Source organism: Taudactylus pleione, unplaced genomic scaffold (assembly GCF_031769625.1).
Source record: "Taudactylus pleione unplaced genomic scaffold, aTauple2 ptg000753l, whole genome shotgun sequence".
Lineage (NCBI taxonomy): Eukaryota > Metazoa > Chordata > Amphibia > Anura > Myobatrachidae > Taudactylus > Taudactylus pleione.
Genome location: NW_028285155.1, coordinates 27,167 through 51,095, shown reverse-complemented (window position 1 = coordinate 51,095; position 23,929 = coordinate 27,167). Strand labels below are relative to the sequence as shown.

Here is a 23,929-nt window from a genome sequence, read left to right as displayed (position 1 = left end):
TGCTGCCCTGCTCTGTCAGTCCCTCCATTGGTTGCCAGTTTTCTACCGTATTCAATACAAAATACTGTTACTTACACATAAGGCCATTAACCGAATTACACCAACATACATCTCTTCACTCATCTCAAAATATCTCCCAACCCGACCTCTCCGCTCAGCACATGATCTGCGTCTCTCATCCCCGCGCATTACTTGCTCCCATTTACGGTTACAGGACTTTCTTCGGGCTGCACCCACTCTATGGAATGCCTTACCACACACAATAAGACTTTCCTCTACTCTTCAATCCTTCAAGCGTTCCCTGAAAACTCACCTCTTCAGACAAGCTTATCAGATTCCAGAACCGACCACATAACCTTCATAGCTTCCATGTCTTATCACATCCCCTCTCACAGTCCACACATTACCTCACATATTGTCTTTCTCTCACATACTCCTGACATTTTGCCGACATTCCTGTGTGACTGGATCATGCAGCCACCAAGAAACTCTGCATTCTGGCCAGACCAAATTGCAATATATATAGCACCTATCCTTGTGTATCAATGCCTATTTCCCTATAGATTGTAAGCTTGCAAGCAGGGCCCTCTTACCTCTATGTCTGTCTGTTATTACCCTGTTTTGTTCTATCAATGTTTCCAATTGTAAAGCGCAACGGAATATGCTGCGCTATATAAGAAACTGTTAATAAATAATAAATAAATATATATATATATATATAATATATGAGCGAGATCGATCAAATGTCAGGATGGACTGATTGACTCATCAACACCCAGCCCAAACCCCTAGAAATATGAAAATCCAAACACCAACTGTCAGCCCAAGTGTTGCCAGACATCACTGGCAGTTGGTGTGGCTCCCCTATTTGTATAGTGAGGGAGGGGAATGTGTTACTACACATGTGAGGTAAAGGAATGTGTTACTACACAGGTGAGGGAAGGGATTGTGTTACTACAGAGATGAGGGATGGGAATGTGTTACTACAGAGGTGAGGGAGGGGAATGTGTGTGTCTATGTGTATGTATAATTGTGTGTATATATACTGTTTGTGTGTGTGTCAGGACGGTGAGATGGTTAGAGCAGGAATTGCCGGTGTCTTATCAGCAGTCAGGATGGTGAGATGGTTAGTGTAGTAATTGCCGGTATCTATCAGCAGTCAGGATGGTGAGATGGTTAGTGTAGTAATTGCCGGTGTCTATCAGCAGTCAGGATGGTGAGATGGTTAGTGTAGTAATTGCCGGTGTCTATCAGCAGTCAGGATGGTGAGATGGTTAGTGTAGTAATTGCCGGTGTCTATCAGCAGTCAGGATGGTGAGATGGTTAGTGTAGTAATTGCCGGTGTCTATCAGCAGTCAGGATGGTGAGATGGTTAGTACAGGAATTGCCGGTGTCTATCAGCAGTCAGGATGGTGAGATGGTTAGTACAGGAATTGCCGGTGTCTATCAGCAGTCAGGATGGTTAGTACAGTAATTGCCGGTGTCTATCAGCAGTCAGGATGGTGAGATGGTTAGTGTAGTAATTGCCGGTGTCTATCAGCAGTCAGGATGGTGAGATGGTTAGTACAGTAATTGCCGGTGTCTATCAGCAGTCAGGATGGTGAGATGGTTAGTGTAGTAATTGCCGGTGTCTATCAGCAGTCAGGATGGTGAGATGGTTAGTACAGGAATTGCCGGTGTCTATCAGCAGTCAGGATGGTGAGATGGTTAGTGTAGTAATTGCCGGTGTCTATCAGCAGTCAGGATGGTGAGGTTGAGTCCTTTAGATTCTTGTGCATTCAGGTCTCATGGAATCTGCCATGGTCTGTACATACTGTCCTTGATCAGAAAAGCACAACAGCACTTCTCTTTTTTTAAGGTGTTTGATGGCTTCAGGAGTAAGTACATGAACCCAGCAGAATATTTACAGATGCTGAATTGAGCGCATTCTGACGTTTGGTATCACCGCTGCGCTGCGAGTGAAAGGAGTAATTAGAGCGGGTTGTCAGGACTGCTACTGAAGTCATTGGTGTTCAGTTGTCAACTATTCATGATCTTTATGGTCTTAGGGATCTAAAGAGAACCAGAGGTGTCACATCAGATCCCAGTCATCCTTTTTATGGATTTTTTTTGGTAATCTTCTGTCCCTAAAGAGGTTCAGAGTTCTGCGGGGGCACACGGGACGCCTGAGGGATCGTTTCTTCCATCGGCAGTGCGCATGCTGAATGCTACAAATGTATCTTATAGTTTATTTATTATCTTTGTATTATTTATTGTTTGTATATTTTCCACCTAGGATCTCGCTGCTTCACTGTATTTTGCTGTGTCTTGTGCACTGTGATTTCATGTCAAACTCGTTTGCTGATGATAATTGTATTGTGGTGTGTGTGTGTGTGTGTTAAATATATAGATAGATATAGATAGATAGATATACAAATAAATGTCCTGAATGACTGACTCATCAATGCCCAGCCCCTTGACCTAGAGACATGAAACTCGGGGATAGAATTCCTTCATTGACGGGGGGTGAAAAGTGGTAATTTATTTCCTCTCGACCGAGGTGAATGGGTGACAAATCAGCAAGTGCTGTTGGACTGTGAGCTCAGTGTCTGCCACCCAGACACTGAGCGGCTGCAGGCAGTGCAGTATGCAAATAGAGGAGCCGCACCAGCTGCCAGTGATGATTGGCAGCATTTGGGGTGGCAGTTGGTGACTGAATATGATCTGTGCTGCAGCCACATCTCTGCAATCGCTGCTGCTAAGGACTAAACTTCAATTACTTAATATTGATACTAGCACGCTCCTTTACAGCAGAGGCGTAAAGTACACTAAGCAGGTAAGATATAAAGGAAATGAATATATATAAGGTCTGCCCAGGTGAAAATGGGTACATTAGCTGTGGTGTGTGTGTGTGTGTCTGTCTGTCTGTCTGTCTGTTTGTTGTTGGGGTGACGAGGCTTCCTACCCCTGGATCATGGTATGAGAAACGCTGCTCCTATTATATTAATTCTCCTTACAGCCGGCTTGGGAAGATAAGGAAACTCAACACACTTGTGATGAATTGCACTTCGCTCTCAGAGGCACGTCCCCTTTGAGCCGTCTTTTATAAGTTCAGAAAACTGCTGTCAAACATTTGCCAAAAATGGTTTGACAGAAAAGAATACATATGATTGGTTTAACAAGTACATAGGATGTGTCAATGCATCTTCAGTTTGTCTTTTTCTACTTCAGGGTCCATAGGGGGTCCACAGGGTTGACCTTGGGGTATAGCTGGATCTGGATCCACGGGCACCACGCAGTTAAAGCTTTGCTGCTCCCAGGATGCACTTGGGTCCGTCCTCCTCTATACCCCGCCCCCGAGCCACAGCACCTCAGTTTTAGTTGGTGCCCGGCCGGAGTCGGGTCACCCTGCGCAGTGGGGCTGCATAAGCAGCCCCTAAGCTTTATTCTTTAAAAGAAGATTTTATTTTATTTTTACTATCTTCAGAGCTGCAGCATCAGACTGTCCATCTGGACGTCCACGCTGCCGCTCCAACAGCCCCGCTGGCGCTGCGACACCGGTACTGATCCAGGGATCGCAGCGGGACCCCGGAGTCAGTGCTAGCGTGGCTCCGGGAGCTCCCACTGACTGCTGCCGGACTCAAGGGGCCAGGTAAGCCGAAGCGCTGCACGCAGGGAAAGCTAATGCAGTCTTCATGCCGCCTGTCTCTGGGGACAGACAGGCGGCGCTAGTAGTGGCGGCGGGCTCCCCCACTATGTGGCATACCCCGCGTGTCTGCTGACCTCCAGGGTGTAAGACCGGCGGGGAACCGGCTTCCCCGGGGGTTTTCAGACTAGCAGGGGAGGCAGCCTTCCCTGCTTCAGCGCTACTCCCCTCAGCCCAGCGCACCTTCTCTCAAGCGTGCTGGCGTCGCTGGGCTGTTATCTCCTGGCCACTCCTCCTCAGTGCTCTCCAGCGGCCATCTTCAGGCAGCATCGCAGAGCTCCCAGGCAGGCTTCCAGTGGACCGGTCCCCCTCCGTACCTCTCCCCTGATCAGGACAGTGTTCGCAGCGCTATAGCCCTCCCAGACACTGAATCTGGGAGGTTGATTGTAGCGGAAGGTGCAGGGAGTATAACTTCTCTGCATGGTATGTGACTATTGCTAGTGCTGCTGTCTGCTTTTTTTCTACTTACTGTCTGCCTATACCTATCCCTTTCCTTCTCCTGCGGCCCGCAGGTGTGTGGGGGAGGGGTGTTCTTTCTGTGTAACCTCACTTATATAAATCTATGTATTTGTGAGGTCCGTCACATACAGCGGTGTGCTCCTCAGTACCAGTTTGTGGGCTGTTCGGGTTGCATACTTGGGAGTGCGTGGGTCTTATACGCCTTACCTCGTTTCGGTGAGACACTTTTATTGCAAAAAAGTTTGTGTCATGTCTGATGAGGAGAATGAGCACTCTGTGGCTCCTGTGTTGTTTTCCTGCCGACGCTGTTCGGCAGGGGTTGACGGGGCGGATTTGTCTCAGGACGGTCTGTGCGGGCAGTGCCAGCTGGTACCTGGTCCCTCTAAACCCCCGGTGGCGCAGGATCCTCCGTGGGCGATGTTTACGCAAGTGCTGGCGTCGATCGTGGACCGGCTTGCGGTCCCTTCTAGGGCGTTGCCCCAGCCTACCATCCCCCGTTCCCTGGGTGTGACGCGTCTGGTGCAGTCTCCTCTCGGGTCTCAGACTGTGGGTCCTTATGCGGGTTTGCCGGTATACGTGCAATCCCCCACGGTGCCGCAGCAGTCGATGTTACCTTTTCAGGGCTATCCTCAGGCAGTACCCCCGTCTTGGGTGGACGTTCTCTCCAGCTCTGTTCAGAGCCTGGCGGCTTCGTCATCGGCTTTTCAAACTATGTTGCACAGTGATTTGCCCCCTCGGGCGTCCAAGCGTTCCGTTCCGGCTTCACTGGCGGCTCAGTTCACGGACACGGATGTGTCTTCGGATGACGGGGAGATCCATGAAGACTCTGACTCGGATCCCGGGGCCCAGGAGGTGGAGGCTGTCTTCCATTAATGTGCCGGCATTGGTTAGGGCGGTGCAGGCCATCCTTCACATTGAGGAGGATGTGCCGGCCCCCAGGTAAAAGTACCCAAATTTTAAAAAGGCCAAAGTAGCTTCGTCGGTTTTTCCCCTGTCCAGTCAGTTGACGGATCATATGGCAGGGGCCTGGCAGTTGACCAGCAAGAGATTCCAACCGCAGAAGCGGTTGGCTTCGAACTATCCGTTTCCGGAGGCTCATTGCAGGAAGTGGGAAACTCCTCCCGCGGTGGATTCCCACGTTACCCGCTTAATTAAAAGCGCTACGCTGCCTTTGCCGTCAATCTCCTCCCTGAAAGATCCCACGGACAGTAAGGTGGAGACTTGTTTGAAGTCTATCTACTCTCTCGGGGGCGGTGGCCCGTCCGTCCATGGCCATCTCTTGGGTGGCTAACGCCATCGAGAGCTGGGCCAATGCTTTGGAGGATATCTTTCCGGAAGATGCTCCGGAGATCCAGAGAGCGTTGATAGGTCAAATGAGGGATGCGGCTTCCTACATTGGGGAAGCATCGTTAGATGCAAGCCTGCTGACCTCTCAGGTGTCGGCGGCGCGTCGGTCCTTGTGGCTGAGGTCTTGGAGAGCTGACGCTGACTCCAAAAAGGGGCTGGAGGCCTTACCTTTTAATGGGGAGTTGCTTTTTGGTCCAGACTTAGCCAGAGTGTCCACAATTTTGTCCAAATCTAAATCAGCCTTCCTCCCTTCGGCTTCTGCACCTACCAAGGTTCGGAGCTCTGCTTTTCGGTCCTTTCGGGTTCAGGGCAAGGCCAAAGGTCAGTCCTTCCCGAGGCAGTCGACGACCAAGCCGCTTCTAAGCCCAAGAAACAGGCCTGGAGTGCCAGGCGCCCTTCTTCCAAGCAGGAAGATAAACCTTCTGCCTGATGGGACGGGCCTCCCTCTGGGGGACCCCAGAGTGGGAGGCCGACTTCTTCTATTTGCCCAGTGCTGGCACAATACCACCACGGAGCCTGGGTTCGAGAAGTGGTCTCCCAGGGGTACGCCCTGTCTTTTCGGCACAGACCGCCCCACCAGTTTTTCTGCACGAGTCCTTCTCAGGATACGACCAAGTCCTTACAGATTCAGGAAGCTATAGAGTCCTTGCTGACAGCAGGGGTCATTGTTCCTGTTCCTCAATTACAACGAGGGACGGGGTACTATTCTTCTCTGTTTCTGGTGCGGAAACCCAATGGTTCTCATCGCCCTATCCTCAACTTGAAGTCTCTGAACAAATTCCTCAGAGTTCCCAAGTTCTGGATGGAAACGTTACGTTCCATCATTCTGGCGATGGAACCGGGGGATTACATGGTGTCCCTGGATATCCAGGACGCCTACCTCCATGTTCCGATAGCACCTTCGCACCAGCGGTATCTGAGGTTCGCTATCCTTCAACACCATTATCAGTTCCAGGCGCTACCCTTTGGTCTCTCCACGGCACCGAGGGTGTTCACGAAGATTATGGCGGTCATGGCCGCACATCTTCGGAACCAGAATGTACGGCTGCTGCCGTATCTGGACGACCTCCTGTTGCTGGCGAGCTCCCCGGGGGTACTGCTTCAACATCTCCACTTGACGGTCGCTTGCCTGCAAGCGCACGGGTGGCTGATAAATTGGAAAAAGTCCTCCCTGATTCCATCTCAGCGGATGGTTCATTTGGGAGCCCTGCTGGATTCTCGTCAGCAAAGGATCTTCCTGACCCCGGAGAAGGTCTCCTCCCTGCAGCTGAGGATACACAGTTGCCTGAGCAGTTGCCGCCTGTCGGTCCATTCGGCTATGAGAGTTCTGGGCTCCATGGTGTCAGCATTCGACATGGTGGAATTTGCCCAGTTCCATTCCCGGCCCCTGCAGGGGCTGATTCTATCGGAATGAAACGGGTTACCTCACCAGATCCGCTCTCAGTTGCTGGTGTTGTCCTCGGAGGTTCGGCAGTCTTTGGCTTGGTGGCTTCAAACAGCTCATCTGGTCGAGGGGCGCCCCTTTTGGATCCCGGACTGGGTCCTGCTCACGACGGATGCCAGTCTTCGGGGTTGGGGGGCAGTGACAGGCTCGTTGTCACTTCAGGGTCGTTGGTCTGCGGAAGAAGCTCTTCTTCCCATCAACATTCTGGAACTGCGGGCAGTATACCAGGCCCTGCAGTCGTCCGGTCCCGCTCTTCACGGAAGGGCGGTTCAGGTGCAGTCCGACAACGCCACCACGGTGGCATATATCAACCACCAAGGAGGAACTCGCAGTTGGGCAGCGATGTCGGAGGTGTCTCGCATCCTTGCTTGGGCGGAGTTTCACGTTCCAGCGATCTCGGCAGTCTTCATTCCCGGAGTCCTCAATTGGGAGGCGGACTTCCTCAGCCGTCACGACGTGCATCCTGGGGAATGGTCGCTTCACCCAGAGGTGTTTCAGCTACTCGTGGACAGGTGGGGGCTGCCGGAGCTGGACTTGATGGCCTCCCGTCACAATCACAAGTTGCCCGTTTACGGGTCAAGGACAAGAGACGCAGGCGCCAGTCTGGTAGACGCGCTGTCGGTGAAATGGATGTTTCACCTGGCGTATCTGTTTCCTCCGATATCCTTACTTCCTCGGGTTCTGCGGAAATTCAAGCAGGACGACGGCACGCTCGTGCTGGTGGCTCCGGCGTGGCCCAGACGTCCTTGGTACTCCGATCTGAGGTGTCTCTCCATCGACGCTCCGTACCTTCTTCCTCAGCGTCGGGACCTGTTGTCTCAGGGGCCCTGCCTTTACCCGGGTCTGGGTCGGCTGTCTTTGACTGCGTGGCTCTTGAGACAGCCGTCTTGAGGTCTAGGGGTTTCTCCAGTTCGGTCATTGGTACCATGCTTAGGGCACGCAAACCTGCCTCCGCACGGATTTACCACAGGATGTGGTGCACTTACTTTCAGTGGTGTGAATCCAGAAACTGTAATCCTCAGGTGTTCCGGGTTTCCAGAATCTTGGAGTTCCTTCAATCAGGTTTGGACCTCGGCTTACGCCTGGCCTCTCTGAAGGTTCATGTGTCTGCTTTGTCCGTGTGGTTTCAGCGACGGATTGCTACACTACTGGATGTTCACACCTTTTTCCAGGGTGTTCTCAGGATCCAGCCTCCCTTCGTGGCTCCTTGGGACTTGGTGGTGGTGCTACGGGTCTTGCAGGGTCCTCCTTTTGAGCCGCTTGAGGTGGTGGACCTCAAGTGACTGACGTTCAAGACCGTTTTTCTCCTGGCAATTGCTTCTGCCAGGAGGGTGTCAGAGTTGGGGGCGCTTTCCTGTCGCCCCCCCTTTTCTGATTTTTCACCAGGACAGAGCGGTGCTCCGCACTCGTCCTGAGTTTTTGCCCAAAGTGGTCTCCAAGTTCCACATTAATCAGGAGCTTGTCGTGCCAGCTTTTCAGTCACCTAATCTTTCCGCTGGTGAGGCTTCCTTAGATATAGTCCGGGCACTTAGAATCTACGTGGACCGGACTGCTTCGGTTAGGAAGTCGGATTCTTTGTTTGTCCTCTTCGGTTTTCACAAGAGGGGTTGGCCTGCCAACAAGCAGACGTTAGCCCGTTGGCTTCGTTCAGTTATTTGTGAGGCTTATGCACAGGAGGGTTTACCTGTGCCAGCCTCTGTTAAGGCTCATTCCACTCGTTCTGTGGGTCCCTCTTGGGCTGCTAGACGTGGCGCCTCCGCTGTTCAGCTGTGTAAGGCGGCCACTTGGTCTTCCATTCAAACGTTTTTGAGGTTCTATGCGTTTGACACCTTCGCCTCTCAGGATGCATCTTTCGGGCGCCGGGTACTCCTTTCAGCACAGGAGCGTCCCCGCCATTAGTTGAACTGCTTTGGGACATCCCCAAGGTCAACCCTGTGGACCCCCTATGGACCCTGAAGTAGAAAACAAGAGATATGGTAAGAACTTACCTTTGTTATCTCTGTTTCTACGAAGTCCATAGGGTCCACAGGGCGCCCGCCCTGACGCACCTGGCTTCAAATGGGCTGTGTGGCTGGTCACTGGTTTTCCGTCTCCCATTTCTGTGAGTATGGTTTCTTGTGTGTTCCAGTCTTCCTTCTCTCTGTTTAGTCCTCCGGCCTTGGCTGCTTACCAACTGAGGTGCCTGTGGCCGGGGGCGGGGTATAGAGGAGGACGGACCCAAGTGCATCCTGGGAGCAGCAAAGCTTTAACTGCGTGGTGCCCGTGGATCCAGATCCAGCTATACCCCAAGGTCAACCCTGTGGACCCTATGGACTTCGTAGAAACAGAGATAACAAAGGTAAGTTCTTACCATATCTCTTGTTTTTTCACAGTGTCCAGACTTGGTATCCTATTCTGGGATCATTCAGCTGCTCGTTCAGTAAACCGTAATGTGCTTCAATCTCATGATATTTGTGTAAAGGAAAATGGCTTTTTCTGATAAATCATACAGTATGTTTTAAATAAACACCATAAATTATTATAGACTCTCACACTGTGGGGTGTGTGTGTGTCTGTGTGGGGTGTGTGTGTGTCTGTGTGGGGTGTGTGTGTGTCTGTGTGGGGTGTGTGTGTGTGTCTGTGTGGGGTGTGTGTGTCTAAGGGGCCTATTCATCAAACGATAAATGGTCCGGTAACCATGTGGAATTCTATTTTCCGCATATATAAGTTACCGGCCATTCATCATTAGGGGCCCTTTGGTATTCAGCTAACTCCGAAAACGGAAAGTTTTTGGAGTTTGCTGCCAAGAACAAGCGACATCTTCAGACTCCGCTAGTTCTCGGATCCCCACTATTTATGGGAAGGAGTTCCGGGGATGCGATGAGGGATCCCTCCGCCGCCTCCTCACTACCTCCCTGGCGGTTATGCGCATGCGTCTCCCGAGCCAGGGCGACGGGGAGCAGATGAGATACTAACCACGAGGACAACTACTTTTCGGAGCAGCTGTCCCCTCACTGGAGCAATGATGAATTGCTCTGGTGTCTCTCTTCCCCCACTTAAGTATCTCTCACAGCGCGTTCATAACTGAATAGGCCCCTACAGATGGGCCCAGCTGCATTGTTGCACGTAGCGCAGCAAGTCGCGAGACACCTTCCCGCGATCGGGGACGCGCAACAATGTCTCCATTCAATCCTATGGAGACTCACTCCCGCGATCGGGGACGTGCCGTAGTGTGGTGCATCGCACGATTCGCTGTCATGTTTGTGCCGCGATCGGCAACAAACTACAAGGGCGCGTGTGTGTGTGTAACCAGTGTGTGTTTGTGTGTGTGTGTAAAAAAGCAACTTGGAAATTTGTAATTAACCTTATTTCATTTGCTCCTGATATAAAGCCCATCCTTACACTATGCCCTGTGATGAAGGTGCACGTTACAGCGGGCGTCGGGGTGACTCAGGATTGCTGTACCGTGTGACATGAGTACACGGATGCTGATAGCGTGACGTTATAGTAACACTGTTTTGCATATATGGTGTGTTGATTTATTTCTGGACATTCTGGAATATGCTTGTTATATATAGATGGTTATCTCATGTTGTGGGCGCTATGCCGTCAGGCTGGTGGTAGGCACTGCCCGTCTCCTGCTGCACTAGTAAGACTCATCCTGATTCTTTTCCCTGCTGCGCTTGGCTAGTGCAGTAACCCCATATGCTTCCGACACTGTTTATTGTAAAGTATAGCTGAGCAGGACTCCTGAGGGAATAGGTGCTGCCCCCCATCTGGCTGTCCTGCGGTGTTATACTGGAGGCCTCGGTTTCCTTGTTGCTAATGCAGCAGGGCTCCTGAGGGAATAGGAGCTGCCCCCCATCCGGCTGTCCTGCGGTGCTATACCGGAGGCCTCGGTTTCCTTGTCACTAATGCAGCAGGACTCCTGAGGGAATAGGTGCTGCCCCCCATCCGGCTGTCCTGCGGTGCTATACCGGAGGCCTCGGTTTCCTTGTCACTAATGCAGCAGGACTCCTGAGGGAATAGGTGCTGCCCCCCATCCGGCTGTCCTGCGGTGCTATACCGGAGGCCTCGGTTTCCTTGTCACTAATGCAGCAGGACTCCTGAGGGAATAGGTGCTGCCCCCCATCCGGCTGTCCTGCGGTGCTATACCGGAGGCCTCTGTTTCCTTGTCACTAATGCAGCAGGACTCCTCAGGGTATAGGTGCTGCCCCCCATCCGGCTGTCCTGCGGTGTTATACCGGAGGCCTCGGTTTCCTTGTCACTAATGCAGTAGGATTCCTGAGGGAATAGGTGCTGCCCCCCATCTGGCTGTCCTGCGGTGTTATACCGGAGGCCTCGGTTTCCTTGTTACTAATGCCTCAGGGCTCCTGTTCCTGTGAGATCGCTGACTGCGGCTGAATGAACTGTATCCCCTTGCGGAGCTGTATCCTGCCCCCTGGGGCTGCCTGATGGTGCATAGAGGGGGTAATCTGTCATGTCTCTGCGTTACTCACTGACTGTCCCTCTCCTCTAGGAACATGACATCGAGACGCCCTACGGCATGTTACATGTTGTCATACGAGGCACTCCGAAAGGCAACCGCCCGGCAATACTCACCTATCATGATGTGGGACTAAACCGTAAGTTTCCCAATGCTGCAATGTTTGCTAATGTTTCCTCCTGTCCAGGCGTCACGGCCTGTAGTAAGACTGGGTAACCTTATCCATACAGTATTTATATATCACAGTGCGGAAATGCATGGGTCCAATCATTACTATCGGGATGTATGCCTCAATGTGGGGGATATTCCCCGGCTGGTAACGTTAGTAAGTAATGCCTCTTCAGATAAACACAACATAAACAAAATATATGATTCACGCACCTAAATTATAATCGGGTAACAAACAAAACCCAGTCATGCCATGAGGAGGACTGTAGCGTTATTAGCTGTGCATCACTGTCCCTGCATCACTGTGACTCCGTCAGACCAGCGCTAGTAATATAATAATAAACCTGCCAGCAACGGCCATGGAGGGAGAGAGTCTGAGACGGGGCCTCCGAAAAATGCACAATGACCTCTCAGCGTAGGGAGAACATGAAGCTGATAACAATGAGCGTAGTGACTTTCATACCGCAGGAAGGCCAACGACATCCCGCACATCATCCACGAGACAGGGCTCCGAGCATGGACTCTTACTACTGGTGCAGGCTCTGCTACCACACACACTAGGCTGGTGCTGGGTAGTAGGCACACGCTAGACTGGTGCTGGGTACTAGGCACACGCTAGACTGGTGCTGGGTACTAGGCACACGCTAGACTGGTGCAGGGTACTAGGCTGGTGCTGGGTACTAGGCACACACTAGGCTGGTGCTGGGTACTAGGCACACACTAGGCTGGTGCTGGGTACTAGGCACACACTAGGCTGGTGCTGGGTACTAGGCACACACTAGACTGGTGCGGGGTACTAGGCACACACTAGACTGGTGCTGGGTACTAGGCACACACTAGGCTGGTGCTGGGTACTAGGCACACACTAGACTGGTGCGGGGTACTAGGCACACACTAGACTGGTGCGGGGTACTAGGCACACACTAGACTGGTGCTGGGTACTGGGCACACGCTAGACTGGTGCTGGGTACTGGGCACACGCTAGACTGGTGCTGGGTACTGGGCACACGCTAGACTGGTGCTGGGTACTGGGCACACGCTAGACTGGTGCGGGGCACTGGGCACACGCTAGACTGGTGCGGGGCACTGGGCACACGCTAGACTGGTGCGGGGTACTAGGCACACACTAGGCTGGTGCTGGGTACTAGGCACACACTAGACTGGTGCGGGGTACTAGGCACACACTAGGCTGGTGCTGGGTACTAGGCACACACTAGACTGGTGCGGGGTACTAGGCACACACTAGACTGGTGCGGGGTACTGGGCACACGCTAGACTGGTGCTGGGTACTGGGCACACGCTAGACTGGTGCTGGGTACTGGGCACACGCTAGACTGGTGCGGGGCACTGGGCACACGCTAGACTGGTGCGGGGCACTGGGCACACGCTAGACTGGTGCGGGGCACTGGGCACACGCTAGACTGGTGCGGGGCACTGGGCACACGCTAGACTGGTGCGGGGCACTGGGCACACGCTAGACTGGTGCGGGGCACTGGGCACACGCTAGACTGGTGCGGGGCACTGGGCACACGCTAGACTGGTGCGGGGCACTGGGCACACGCTAGACTGGTGCGGGGCACTGGGCACACGCTAGACTGGTGCGGGGCACTGGGCACACGCTAGACTGGTGCGGGGTACTAGGGCACACGCTAGACTGGTGCTGGGTACTGGGCACATATTAGACACTGCCTGGTCAGACGTCCTCGGTGGTTCTGTGGATGGTAATACGCTGAGTCTCCCCCTGTACAGAGCTGCAGCTGGTGAGATTCTGGACTTATCTTCTTATCTTCTTATCTTCTTATCTTCTTATCTTCTTATCTTCTTATCTTCTTATCTTCTTATCTTCTTCTTATCTTCTTATCTTCTTATCTTCTTATCTTCTTCTTATCTTCTTATCTTCTTATCTTCTTATCTTCTTCTTATCTTCTTATCTTCTTATCTTCTTATCTTCTTATCTTCTTATCTTCTTATCTTCTTATCTTCTTCTTATCTTCTTATCTTCTTATCTTCTTATCTTCTTATCTTCTTCTTATCTTCTTATCTTCTTATCTTCTTATCTTCTTATCTTCTTATCTTCTTATCTTCTTATCTTCTTATCTTCTTATCCTTCTTATCTTCTTCTTATCTTCTTATCTTCTTATCTTCTTATCTTCTTATCTTCTTATCTTCTTATCTTCTTATCTTCTTATCTTCTTATCTTCTTATCTTCTTATCTTCTTATCTTCTTCTTATCTTCTTATCTTCTTATCTTCTTATCTTCTTATCTTCTTATCTTCTTCTTATCTTCTTATCTTCTTATCTTCTTATCTTCTTATCCTTCTTATCTTCTTCTTATCTTCTTATCTTCTTATCTTCTTATCTTCTTATCTTCTTATCTTCTTATCTTCTTATCTTCTTATCTTCTTATCTTCTTCTTATCTTCTTATCTTCTTATCTTCTTATCTTCTTCTTATCTTCTTATCCTTCTTATCTTCTTATCTTCTTATCTTCTTATCTTCTTATCTTCTTATCTTCTTATCTTCTTATCTTCTTATCTTCTTCTTATCTTCTTATCTTCTTATCTTCTTATCTTCTTATCTTCTTATCTTCTTATCTTCTTATCTTCTTATCTTCTTATCTTCTTATCTTCTTATCTTCTTATCTTCTTCTTATCTTCTTATCTTCTTATCTTCTCATCTTCTTATCTTCTTATCTTCTTATCTTCTTCTTATCTTCTTATCTTCTTATCTTCTTATCTTCTTATCTTCTTATCTTCTTATCTTCTTATCTTCTTATCTTCTTATCCTTCTTATCTTCTTCTTATCTTCTTATCTTCTTATCTTCTTATCTTCTTATCTTCTTATCTTCTTATCTTCTTATCTTCTTATCCTTCTTATCTTCTTATCTTCTTATCTTCTTATCTTCTTATCTTCTTATCTTCTTCTTATCTTCTTATCTTCTTCTTATCTTCTTATCTTCTTATCTTCTTATCTTCTTATCTTCTTCTTATCTTCTTATCTTCTTATCTTCTTATCTTCTTATCTTCTTATCTTCTTCTTATCTTCTTCTTATCTTCTTATCTTCTTATCTTCTTATCTTCTTATCTTCTTATCTTCTTATCCTTCTTATCTTCTTCTTATCTTCTTATCTTCTTATCTTCTTATCTTCTTATCTTCTTATCTTCTTATCTTCTTATCCTTCTTATCTTCTTATCTTCTTATCTTCTTATCTTCTTATCTTCTTATCTTCTTCTTATCTTCTTATCTTCTTCTTATCTTCTTATCTTCTTATCTTCTTATCTTCTTATCTTCTTCTTATCTTCTTATCTTCTTCTTATCTTCTTATCTTCTTATCTTCTTATCTTCTTATCTTCTTATCTTCTTATCCTTCTTATCTTCTTATCTTCTTATCTTCCAGATAAACTTTGCTTCAACACCTTCTTTAACTATGAGGACATGCAGGAGATCACTAAGCATTTTGTAGTGTGTCACGTAGATGCCCCCGGTCAGCAGGTGGGGGCCTCCCAGTTCCCCCAGGGGTAAGTAATATACCCTGTATGTAGTGCTTTATGTTACCAGTTAATCTTGATCTGATAACCGTGTCTCTCCTCTCAGTTACCAGTATCCCACAATGGAGAATCTGGCAGCCATGTTACCAAGCGTGTTACAGCACTTTGGGTAGGACGTGACGGATATACAGTCATTAATGTAATTGTGTAATGTGCCGTTTTCCAGCATGCATGCTACCCGTACCCCACACACACGCGTGTATGCTCTTCATGTCATAGACAGTATAATGGAAGTGGGCGTGTAACAAGGTCCATCCAATAGTATTATGTGCACACGCCTAATGCCCCAGTGTGATTCTGTGCGCACGCCTAATGCCCCAGCGTGATTCTGTGCGCACGTCTAATGCCCCAGTGTGATTCTGTGCGCACGTCTAATGCCCCAGTGTGATTCTGTGCGCACGTCTAATGCCCCAGTGTGATTCTGTGCGCACGTCTAATGCCCCAGTGTGATTCTGTGCGCACGTCTAATGCCCCAGTGTGATTCTGTGCGCACGTCTAATGCCCCAGTGTGATTCTGTGCACACATCTAATGCCCCAGTGTGATTCTGTGCACACGTCTAATGCCCCAGTGTGATTCTGTGCGCACGTCTAATGCCCCAGCGTGATTCTGTGCGCACGTCTAATGCCCCAGTGTGATTCTGTGCGCACGTCTAATGCCCCAGTGTGATTCTGTGCGCACGTCTAATGCCCCAGTGTGATTCTGTGCGCACGTCTAATGCCCCAGTGTGATTCTGTGCGCACGTCTAATGCCCCAGTGTGATTCTGTGCGCACGTCTAATGCCCCAGTGTGATTCTGTGCGCACGTCTAATGCCCCAGTGTGATTCTGTGCGCACGTCTAATGCCCCAGTGTGATTCTGTGCGCACGTCTAATGCCCCAGTGTGATTCTGTGCGCACGTCTAATGCCCCAGTGTGATTCTGTGCGCACGTCTAATGCCCCAGTGTGATTCTGTGCACACGTCTAATGCCCCAGTGTGATTCTGTGCACACGTCTAATGCCCCAGTGTGATTCTGTGCACACATCTAATGCCCCAGTGTGATTCTGTGCACACGTCTAATGCCCCAGTGTGATTCTGTGCGCACGTCTAATGCCCCAGCGTGATTCTGTGCGCACGTCTAATGCCCCAGTGTGATTCTGTGCGCACGTCTAATGCCCCAGTGTGATTCTGTGCGCACGTCTAATGCCCCAGTGTGATTCTGTGCGCACGTCTAATGCCCCAGTGTGATTCTGTGCGCACGTCTAATGCCCCAGTGTGATTCTGTGCGCACGTCTAATGCCCCAGTGTGATTCTGTGCGCACGTCTAATGCCCCAGTGTGATTCTGTGCGCACGTCTAATGCCCCAGTGTGATTCTGTGCGCACGTCTAATGCCCCAGTGTGATTCTGTGCGCACGTCTAATGCCCCAGTGTGATTCTGTGCGCACGTCTAATGCCCCAGTGTGATTCTGTGCGCACGTCTAATGCCCCAGTGTGATTCTGTGCGCACGTCTAATGCCCCAGTGTGATTCTGTGCGCACGTCTAATGCCCCAGTGTGATTCTGTGCGCACGTCTAATGCCCCAGTGTGATTCTGTGCGCACGTCTAATGCCCCAGTGTGATTCTGTGCGCACGTCTAATGCCCCAGTGTGATTCTGTGCGCACGTCTAATGCCCCAGTGTGATTCTGTGCGCACGTCTAATGCCCCAGTGTGATTCTGTGCGCACGTCTAATGCCCCAGTGTGATTCTGTGCGCACGTCTAATGCCCCAGTGTGATTCTGTGCGCACGTCTAATGCCCCAGTGTGATTCTGTGCGCACGTCTAATGCCCCAGTGTGATTCTGTGCGCACGTCTAATGCCCCAGTGTGATTCTGTGCGCACGTCTAATGCCCCAGTGTGATTCTGTGCGCACGTCTAATGCCCCAGTGTGATTCTGTGCGCACGTCTAATGCCCCAGTGTGATTCTGTGCGCACGTCTAATGCCCCAGTGTGATTCTGTGCGCACGTCTAATGCCCCAGTGTGATTCTGTGCGCACGTCTAATGCCCCAGTGTGATTCTGTGCGCACGTCTAATGCCCCAGTGTGATTCTGTGCGCACGTCTAATGCCCCAGTGTGATTCTGTGCGCACGTCTAATGCCCCAGTGTGATTCTGTGCGCACGTCTAATGCCCCAGTGTGATTCTGTGCGCACGTCTCAAGCCCCAGTGTGATTCTGTGCGCACGTCTAATGCCCCAGTGTGATTCTGTGCGCACGCCTCATGCCCCAGTGTGATTCGGTGCACCGTACGCTCGCTCCCACTAGTGCCCGGTGCACCGTACGCTCGCTCCCACTAGTGCCCGGTGCACCGTACGCTCGCTCCCACTAGTGCCCGGTGCACCGTACGCTCGCTCCCACTAGTGCCCGGTGCACCGTACGCTCGCTCCCACTAGTGCCCGGTGCACCGTACGCTCGCTCCCACTAGTGCCCGGTGCACCGTACGCTCGCTCCCACTAGTGCCCGGTGCACCGTACGCTCGCTCCCAACAGTGCCCGCATTAATCGGGAGATGCGCATTTGTTAGTAAGTTTGAATGAGCGTAAGATAATATCAGATCCGTGTACGATGATACAGAACTGACTACAGCACACTCACAGTATCCTATGCAATATATAATATACAAACAAGAATCAGCCAGCCGCCATCCTCATCACCAGCCCTCAGGCGTAACTGCGTCCATGAACACGCCATTACTGTACACGGCCTATGTCAGACCGCGCCTTCATTACCCCTTCACAAGAGGACGCAAATCTACATACGTGTGTCACCTGTGTTTCTGGGCATGTGCAGGGTGATTTTGGCATCACTTTGTCTAAGGCCGTCATTTACCATGGGTTTCTGGGCCTGATTCACTATGGAACGCAACTGCGAATGCAATAGTGATTACGCACGCAGTTCAGCTGCGATAGTATGCTAATGCATTGTGATCAGTATATCGCCGCGGCACTACACAAGGACGCCCACATTACCTTACACACATCCGTAATGATTAGCAAGACTGCGACACCATCGGTAACAGCAAGTACCATCGCAGCCTCCTTTACACACAGGCGCACAGTCACACAGAGATTCTGACACACTCACACACAGGCGCACAGTCACACAGAGATTCTGACACACTCACACACAGGCGCACAGTCACACAGAGATTCTGACACACTCACACACAGGCGCACAGTCACACAGAGATTCTGACACACTCACAATCACACACAGGCGCACAGTCACACAGAGATTCTGACACAGTCACAATCACACACAGGCGCACAGTCACACAGAGATTCTGACACAGTCACAATCACACACAGGCGCACAGTCACACAGAGATTCTGACACACTCACACACAGGCGCACAGTCACACAGAGATTCTGACACACTCACACACAGGCGCACAGTCACACAGAGATTCTGACACACAATCACACACAGGCGCACAGTCACACAGAGATTCTGACACACTCACAATCACACACAGGCGCACAGTCACACAGAGATTCTGACACACTCACACACATTCGCACAGTCACACAGAGATTCTGACACACTCACACACAGGCGCACAGTCACACAGAGATTCTGACACTCACAATCACACACATTCGCACAGTCACACGGAGATTCTGACACACTCACAATCACACACATTCGCACAGTCACACAGAGATTCTGACACACTCATTTACACACAGATTCACAGTCACACAGAATCTGACACACACTTACACATTTACACACAGGCGCACAGTCACACAGATTCTGATACACTCACAATGACACACAGATTCACAGTCACACAGAGATTCTGACGCACTCACAATCACACACATTTGCACAGTCACACAGAGATTCTGACACACTCATTTACACACAGATTCACAGTCACACAGAATCTGACACACTCACAATGACACACAGATTCACAGTCACACAGAGATTCTGACACACACACTGACACACATTTACACACACACGCACATAAATTCTGACACTCATTTACACACAGATTCACAGTCACACAGATTCTGACACACTCACAATGACACACAGATTCACAGTCAAACAGAGATTCTGACACTCGTTTACACACAGATTCACAGTCACACAGATTCTGATACTCACAATGACACACAGATTCACAGTCACACAGAGATTCTGACACACTCACAATGACACACATTTACACACACACGCACATAAATTCTGACACTCATTTACACACAGATTCACAGTCACACAGATTCTGACACACTCACAATGACACACAGATTCACAGTCACACAGAGATTCTGACACACTCACAATGACACACAGATTCACAGTCAAACAGAGATTCTGACACACTCACAATGACACAGATTCACATTCATAGAGATTCTGACACTCATTTACACAGAGATTCACAGTCACACAGAGATTCTGATACACTCACAATGACACAGATTCACAGTCAAACAGAGATTCTGACACTCAGTGACAAAGATTCACAGTCACATATTCTGACACTCACACTGACACACATTTACACACAGGCGCACAGAGATTGTGACACTCATTTACACACAGATTCACAGTCACAGAGATTCTGATACACTCACAATGACACACAGATTTACAGTCAAACAGATTCTGACACACTCACAATGACACACAGATTCAGAATCCCAGAGATTCTGACACACTCATTTACACACAGATTCACAGTCACACAGAGATTCTGATACACTCACAATGACACATTTACACACACGCACAGAGATTCTGACACTCATTTACACACACATGCAGTCACACAGATTCTGATACTCACAATGACACACTCATTTACACACAGATTCACAGTCACACAGATTCTGACACACTCACAATGACACACAGATTCAGTCACACAGAGATTCTGACACACTCATTTACACACAGATTCACAGTCACACAGATTCTGATACTCACAATGACACATTTACACACACACCCACAGAGATTCTGACACATTTACACACACGCACAGAGATTCTGACACACTCATTTACACACACATGCAGTCACACAGATTCTGATGCTCACAATGACACACTCATTTACACACAGATTCACAGTCACACAGATTCTGACACTCACAATGACACTCATTTACAAACATGCACGGTCACAGTGATTTTGACACTCACAATGACACACACATTTATATACAGATGCACAGTCAGATTCTGACACTCACAATGACACATACACATTCATACACAGATGCAGTCACACAGATTCTGACACACTAACCACAGACACATTTATACATACTCATTTACAGTCACACAGAGATTTTGACACACTCACAATGACGCGCACATTTATACACAGATTCTCATACACTCACAATGACACACACACATTTATACACACTCAGTCATGCAGATTCTTACAGTGACACAAGACTGTCAGAGTTTCTGACACACTCACAAAGACACTTATTTACACACAGCTGACACACTCACAAAGACACTTATTTACACACAGCTGACACACTCGCAAAGACACTTATTTACACACAGCTGACACACTCGCAAAGACACTTATTTACACACAGCTGACACACTCGCAAAGACACTTATTTACACACAGCTGACACACTCGCAAAGACACTTATTTACACACAGCTGACCCACTCGCAAAGACTCTTATTTACACACAGCTGACCCACTCACAAAGACACTTATTTACACACAGCTGACACTCACAATGACAGACACATTTATACAGACGAACAGTCACAGAGATTCTGACCCACTCATAATGACACATAATCTCTGTGACACACTCATTTACACAGTCAGAGATTGTGACACACTCACAATGACACATTTATACACAGATGCACAGTCACACAGAGATTCTGACACACTCACATTGACACACACATTTATATGTGTGTGTGTGATATACAGCCATGGCTAAAAGGTATGAGAATGACACAAGTATTGGTTTTCACAAAGTCGGCTGCTTCAGTGTTGTTAGACCTATTTGTCAGATGTTTCTATGGTATACTGAGGTAGCATTACAGCATTACATAAGTGTCAGATGTTACTATGGTATACTGAGGTAACATTACAGCATTACATAAGTGTCACATGTTACTATGGTATACTGAGGTAACATTACAGCATTACATAAGTGTCAGATGTTACTATGGTATACTGAGGTAACATTACAGCATTACATAAGTGTCAGATGTTACTATGGTATACTGAGGTAACATTACAGCATTACATAAGTGTCAGATGTTACTATGGTATACTGAGGTAGCATTACATAAGTGTCAGATGTTACTATGGTATACTGAGGTAATATTACAGCATGACATAAGTGTCAGATGTTACTATGGTATACTGAGGTAACATTACAGCATTACATAAGTGTCACATGTTACTATGGTATACTGAGGTAACATTACAGCATGACATAAGTGTCAGATGTTACTATAGTATACTGAGGTAACATGACATAAGTGTCAGATGTTACTATGGTATACTGAGGTAACATTACAGCATTACATAAGTGTCAGATGTTACTATGGTATACTGAGGTAACATTACAGCATTACATAAGTGTCACATGTTACTATGGTATACTGAGGTAACATTACAGCATGACATAAGTGTCAGATGTTACTATGGTATACTGAGGTAACATGACATAAGTGTCAGATGTTACTATGGTATACTGAGGTAACATTACAGCATGACATAAGTGTCAGATGTTACTATGGTATACTGAGGTAACATTACAGCATTACATAAGTGTCAGATGTTACTATGGTATACTGAGGTAATATTACAGCATTACATAAGTGTCAGATGTTACTATGGTATACTGAGGTAATATTACAGCATGACATAAGTGTCACATGTTACTATGGTATACTGAGGTAACATTACAGCATGACATAAGTGTCACATGTTACTATGGTATACTGAGGTAACATTACATAAGTGTCAGATGTTACTATGGTATACTGAGGAGGTAAGATTACAGCATTACATAAGTGTCAGATGTTACTATGGTATACTGAGGTAACATTACAGCATTACATAAGTGTTAGAGGCTTTTATTGATTATTACATAAAGTTTATACAAAGAGTCAGTATTTGCAGTGCTGACCCTTCTTTTTCCAGACCTCTGCAATTGGCCCTGGCAGCTGTCACTCACCTTCTGGGCCACATACTGACTGATGGCCGCCCATTCTTGCATAATCAATGCTGGGAGTTTGTCAGAATTTGTGGGTTTTCGTTTGTCCACCTGTCTCTTGAGGATTGACCAGAAGTTACCAATGGGATTAAGGTCTGGGGAGTTTCCTGGCCGTGGACCAAAGAATTCTATTGTTTTGTTCCCCGAGCCACTTATGCTGGAAAAGGCATTGTTCCTCACCAAACTGTTCTTGGATGGTTGGGAGAAGTTGCTCTTGGAGGATGTTTTGGTACCATTCTATATTCATGGCTGTGTTCTTAGGCAAAATTGTGAGTGATCCCTTGGCTGAGAAGTAACCCCACACATGAATTGTCTCAGGATGCTTTACTGTTTGCATGACACAGGACTGATGGTAGCGCTCGCCTTTCCTTCTCCGGACAAGCGTTTTCCAGATGCCCCAAACAATCTGAAAGGGGATTCATCAGAGAAAATAACTGTACCCCAGTCCTCAGCAGTCCAATCCCTGTACATTTTGAAGAATATCAGTTCCTGATGTTTTTCCTGGAGAGAAGTGGCTTCTTTGCTGCCCTTCTTGACACCAGGCCATCCTCCAAAAGTCTTCGCCTCACTGTGCATGAAGATGCTCTCACACCTGCCTGCTGCCGTTCCTGAGCAAGCTCTGCACTGCTGGTGCCCCGATCCCGCAGCTGAAATCAGCTTTAGGAGACTGTCCTGGCACTTGCTGGACGTTCTTGGGCGCCCTGAAGACGCCTTCATAGCTATTGAACCTCTCTCCTTGAAGTTCTTGATGATCCGATAAATGGTTGATTTAGGTACAATCTTACTAGCACCAATATCGTTGCCTGTGAAGCCTTTTTGTGCAAAGCAATGATGACGGCACGTGTTTCCTTGCAGGTAACCATGGTTAACAGAGGATGAACAATGATTTCAAGCTCCACCCTCCTTTTAAAGATTCCAGTCTGTTATTCTAACTGTCAGCAGGACAGAGGGCCTGATTCAGCAAGGAACACAAAGGAGAGAACCAGGGCCATAACTAGGGTAGTGCGACCAGTGCCTTGGCACAGGGCACCGCAGGGCAGGGGTCGCTGTTTGGGGCTGTCATTTTTCCTATTTTTTATCATTCTCATTTGTAGTTTCCTCTTATTTCATCCCCAGCATCTCCTGGCCTCCCCTATCTCTTCCCTGGCCCTTCCCAATGAGGCCATGGCCCTCTCTCAGGTGCACTATATTATGTCCCTATTTGTCCCCAGCATCTCCTGGCCTCCCCTATCTCTTCCCTGGCCCTTCCCCATGAGACCATGGCCCTCTCTCAGGCGCACTATATTATGACCCTATTTATCCCCAGCATCTCCTGGCCTTCTCTATCTCTTCCCTGGCCCTTCCCCATGAGGCCATGGCCCTCTCTCAGGCGCGCTATATTATGACCCTATTTATCCCCAGCATCTCCTGGCCTTCTCTATCTCTTCCCTGGCCCTTCCCCATGAGACCATGGCCCTCTCTCAGGTGCGCTATATTATGACCCTATTTATCCCCAGCATCTCCTGGCCTTCTCTATCTCTTCCCTGGCCCTTCCCCATGAGGCCATGGCCCTCTCTCAGGCGCGC

General features: G+C 48.7%; 1 protein-coding gene across 1 annotated transcript in view; it reads left to right on the top strand.

The window, feature by feature from the left end:
* LOC148477067 (protein NDRG4-like) overlaps positions 1-23,929 on the top strand; it is an 84,556-nt gene that overhangs the window by 43,900 nt on the left and 16,727 nt on the right. Inside the window, exons 2-4 of the mRNA XM_088457288.1 lie at positions 11,434-11,539; positions 14,965-15,085; positions 15,162-15,224. Of these exons, the coding sequence (XP_088313414.1) occupies positions 11,434-11,539; positions 14,965-15,085; positions 15,162-15,224 (290 nt within the window). The remainder of the gene's footprint in view (positions 1-11,433; positions 11,540-14,964; positions 15,086-15,161; positions 15,225-23,929) is intronic.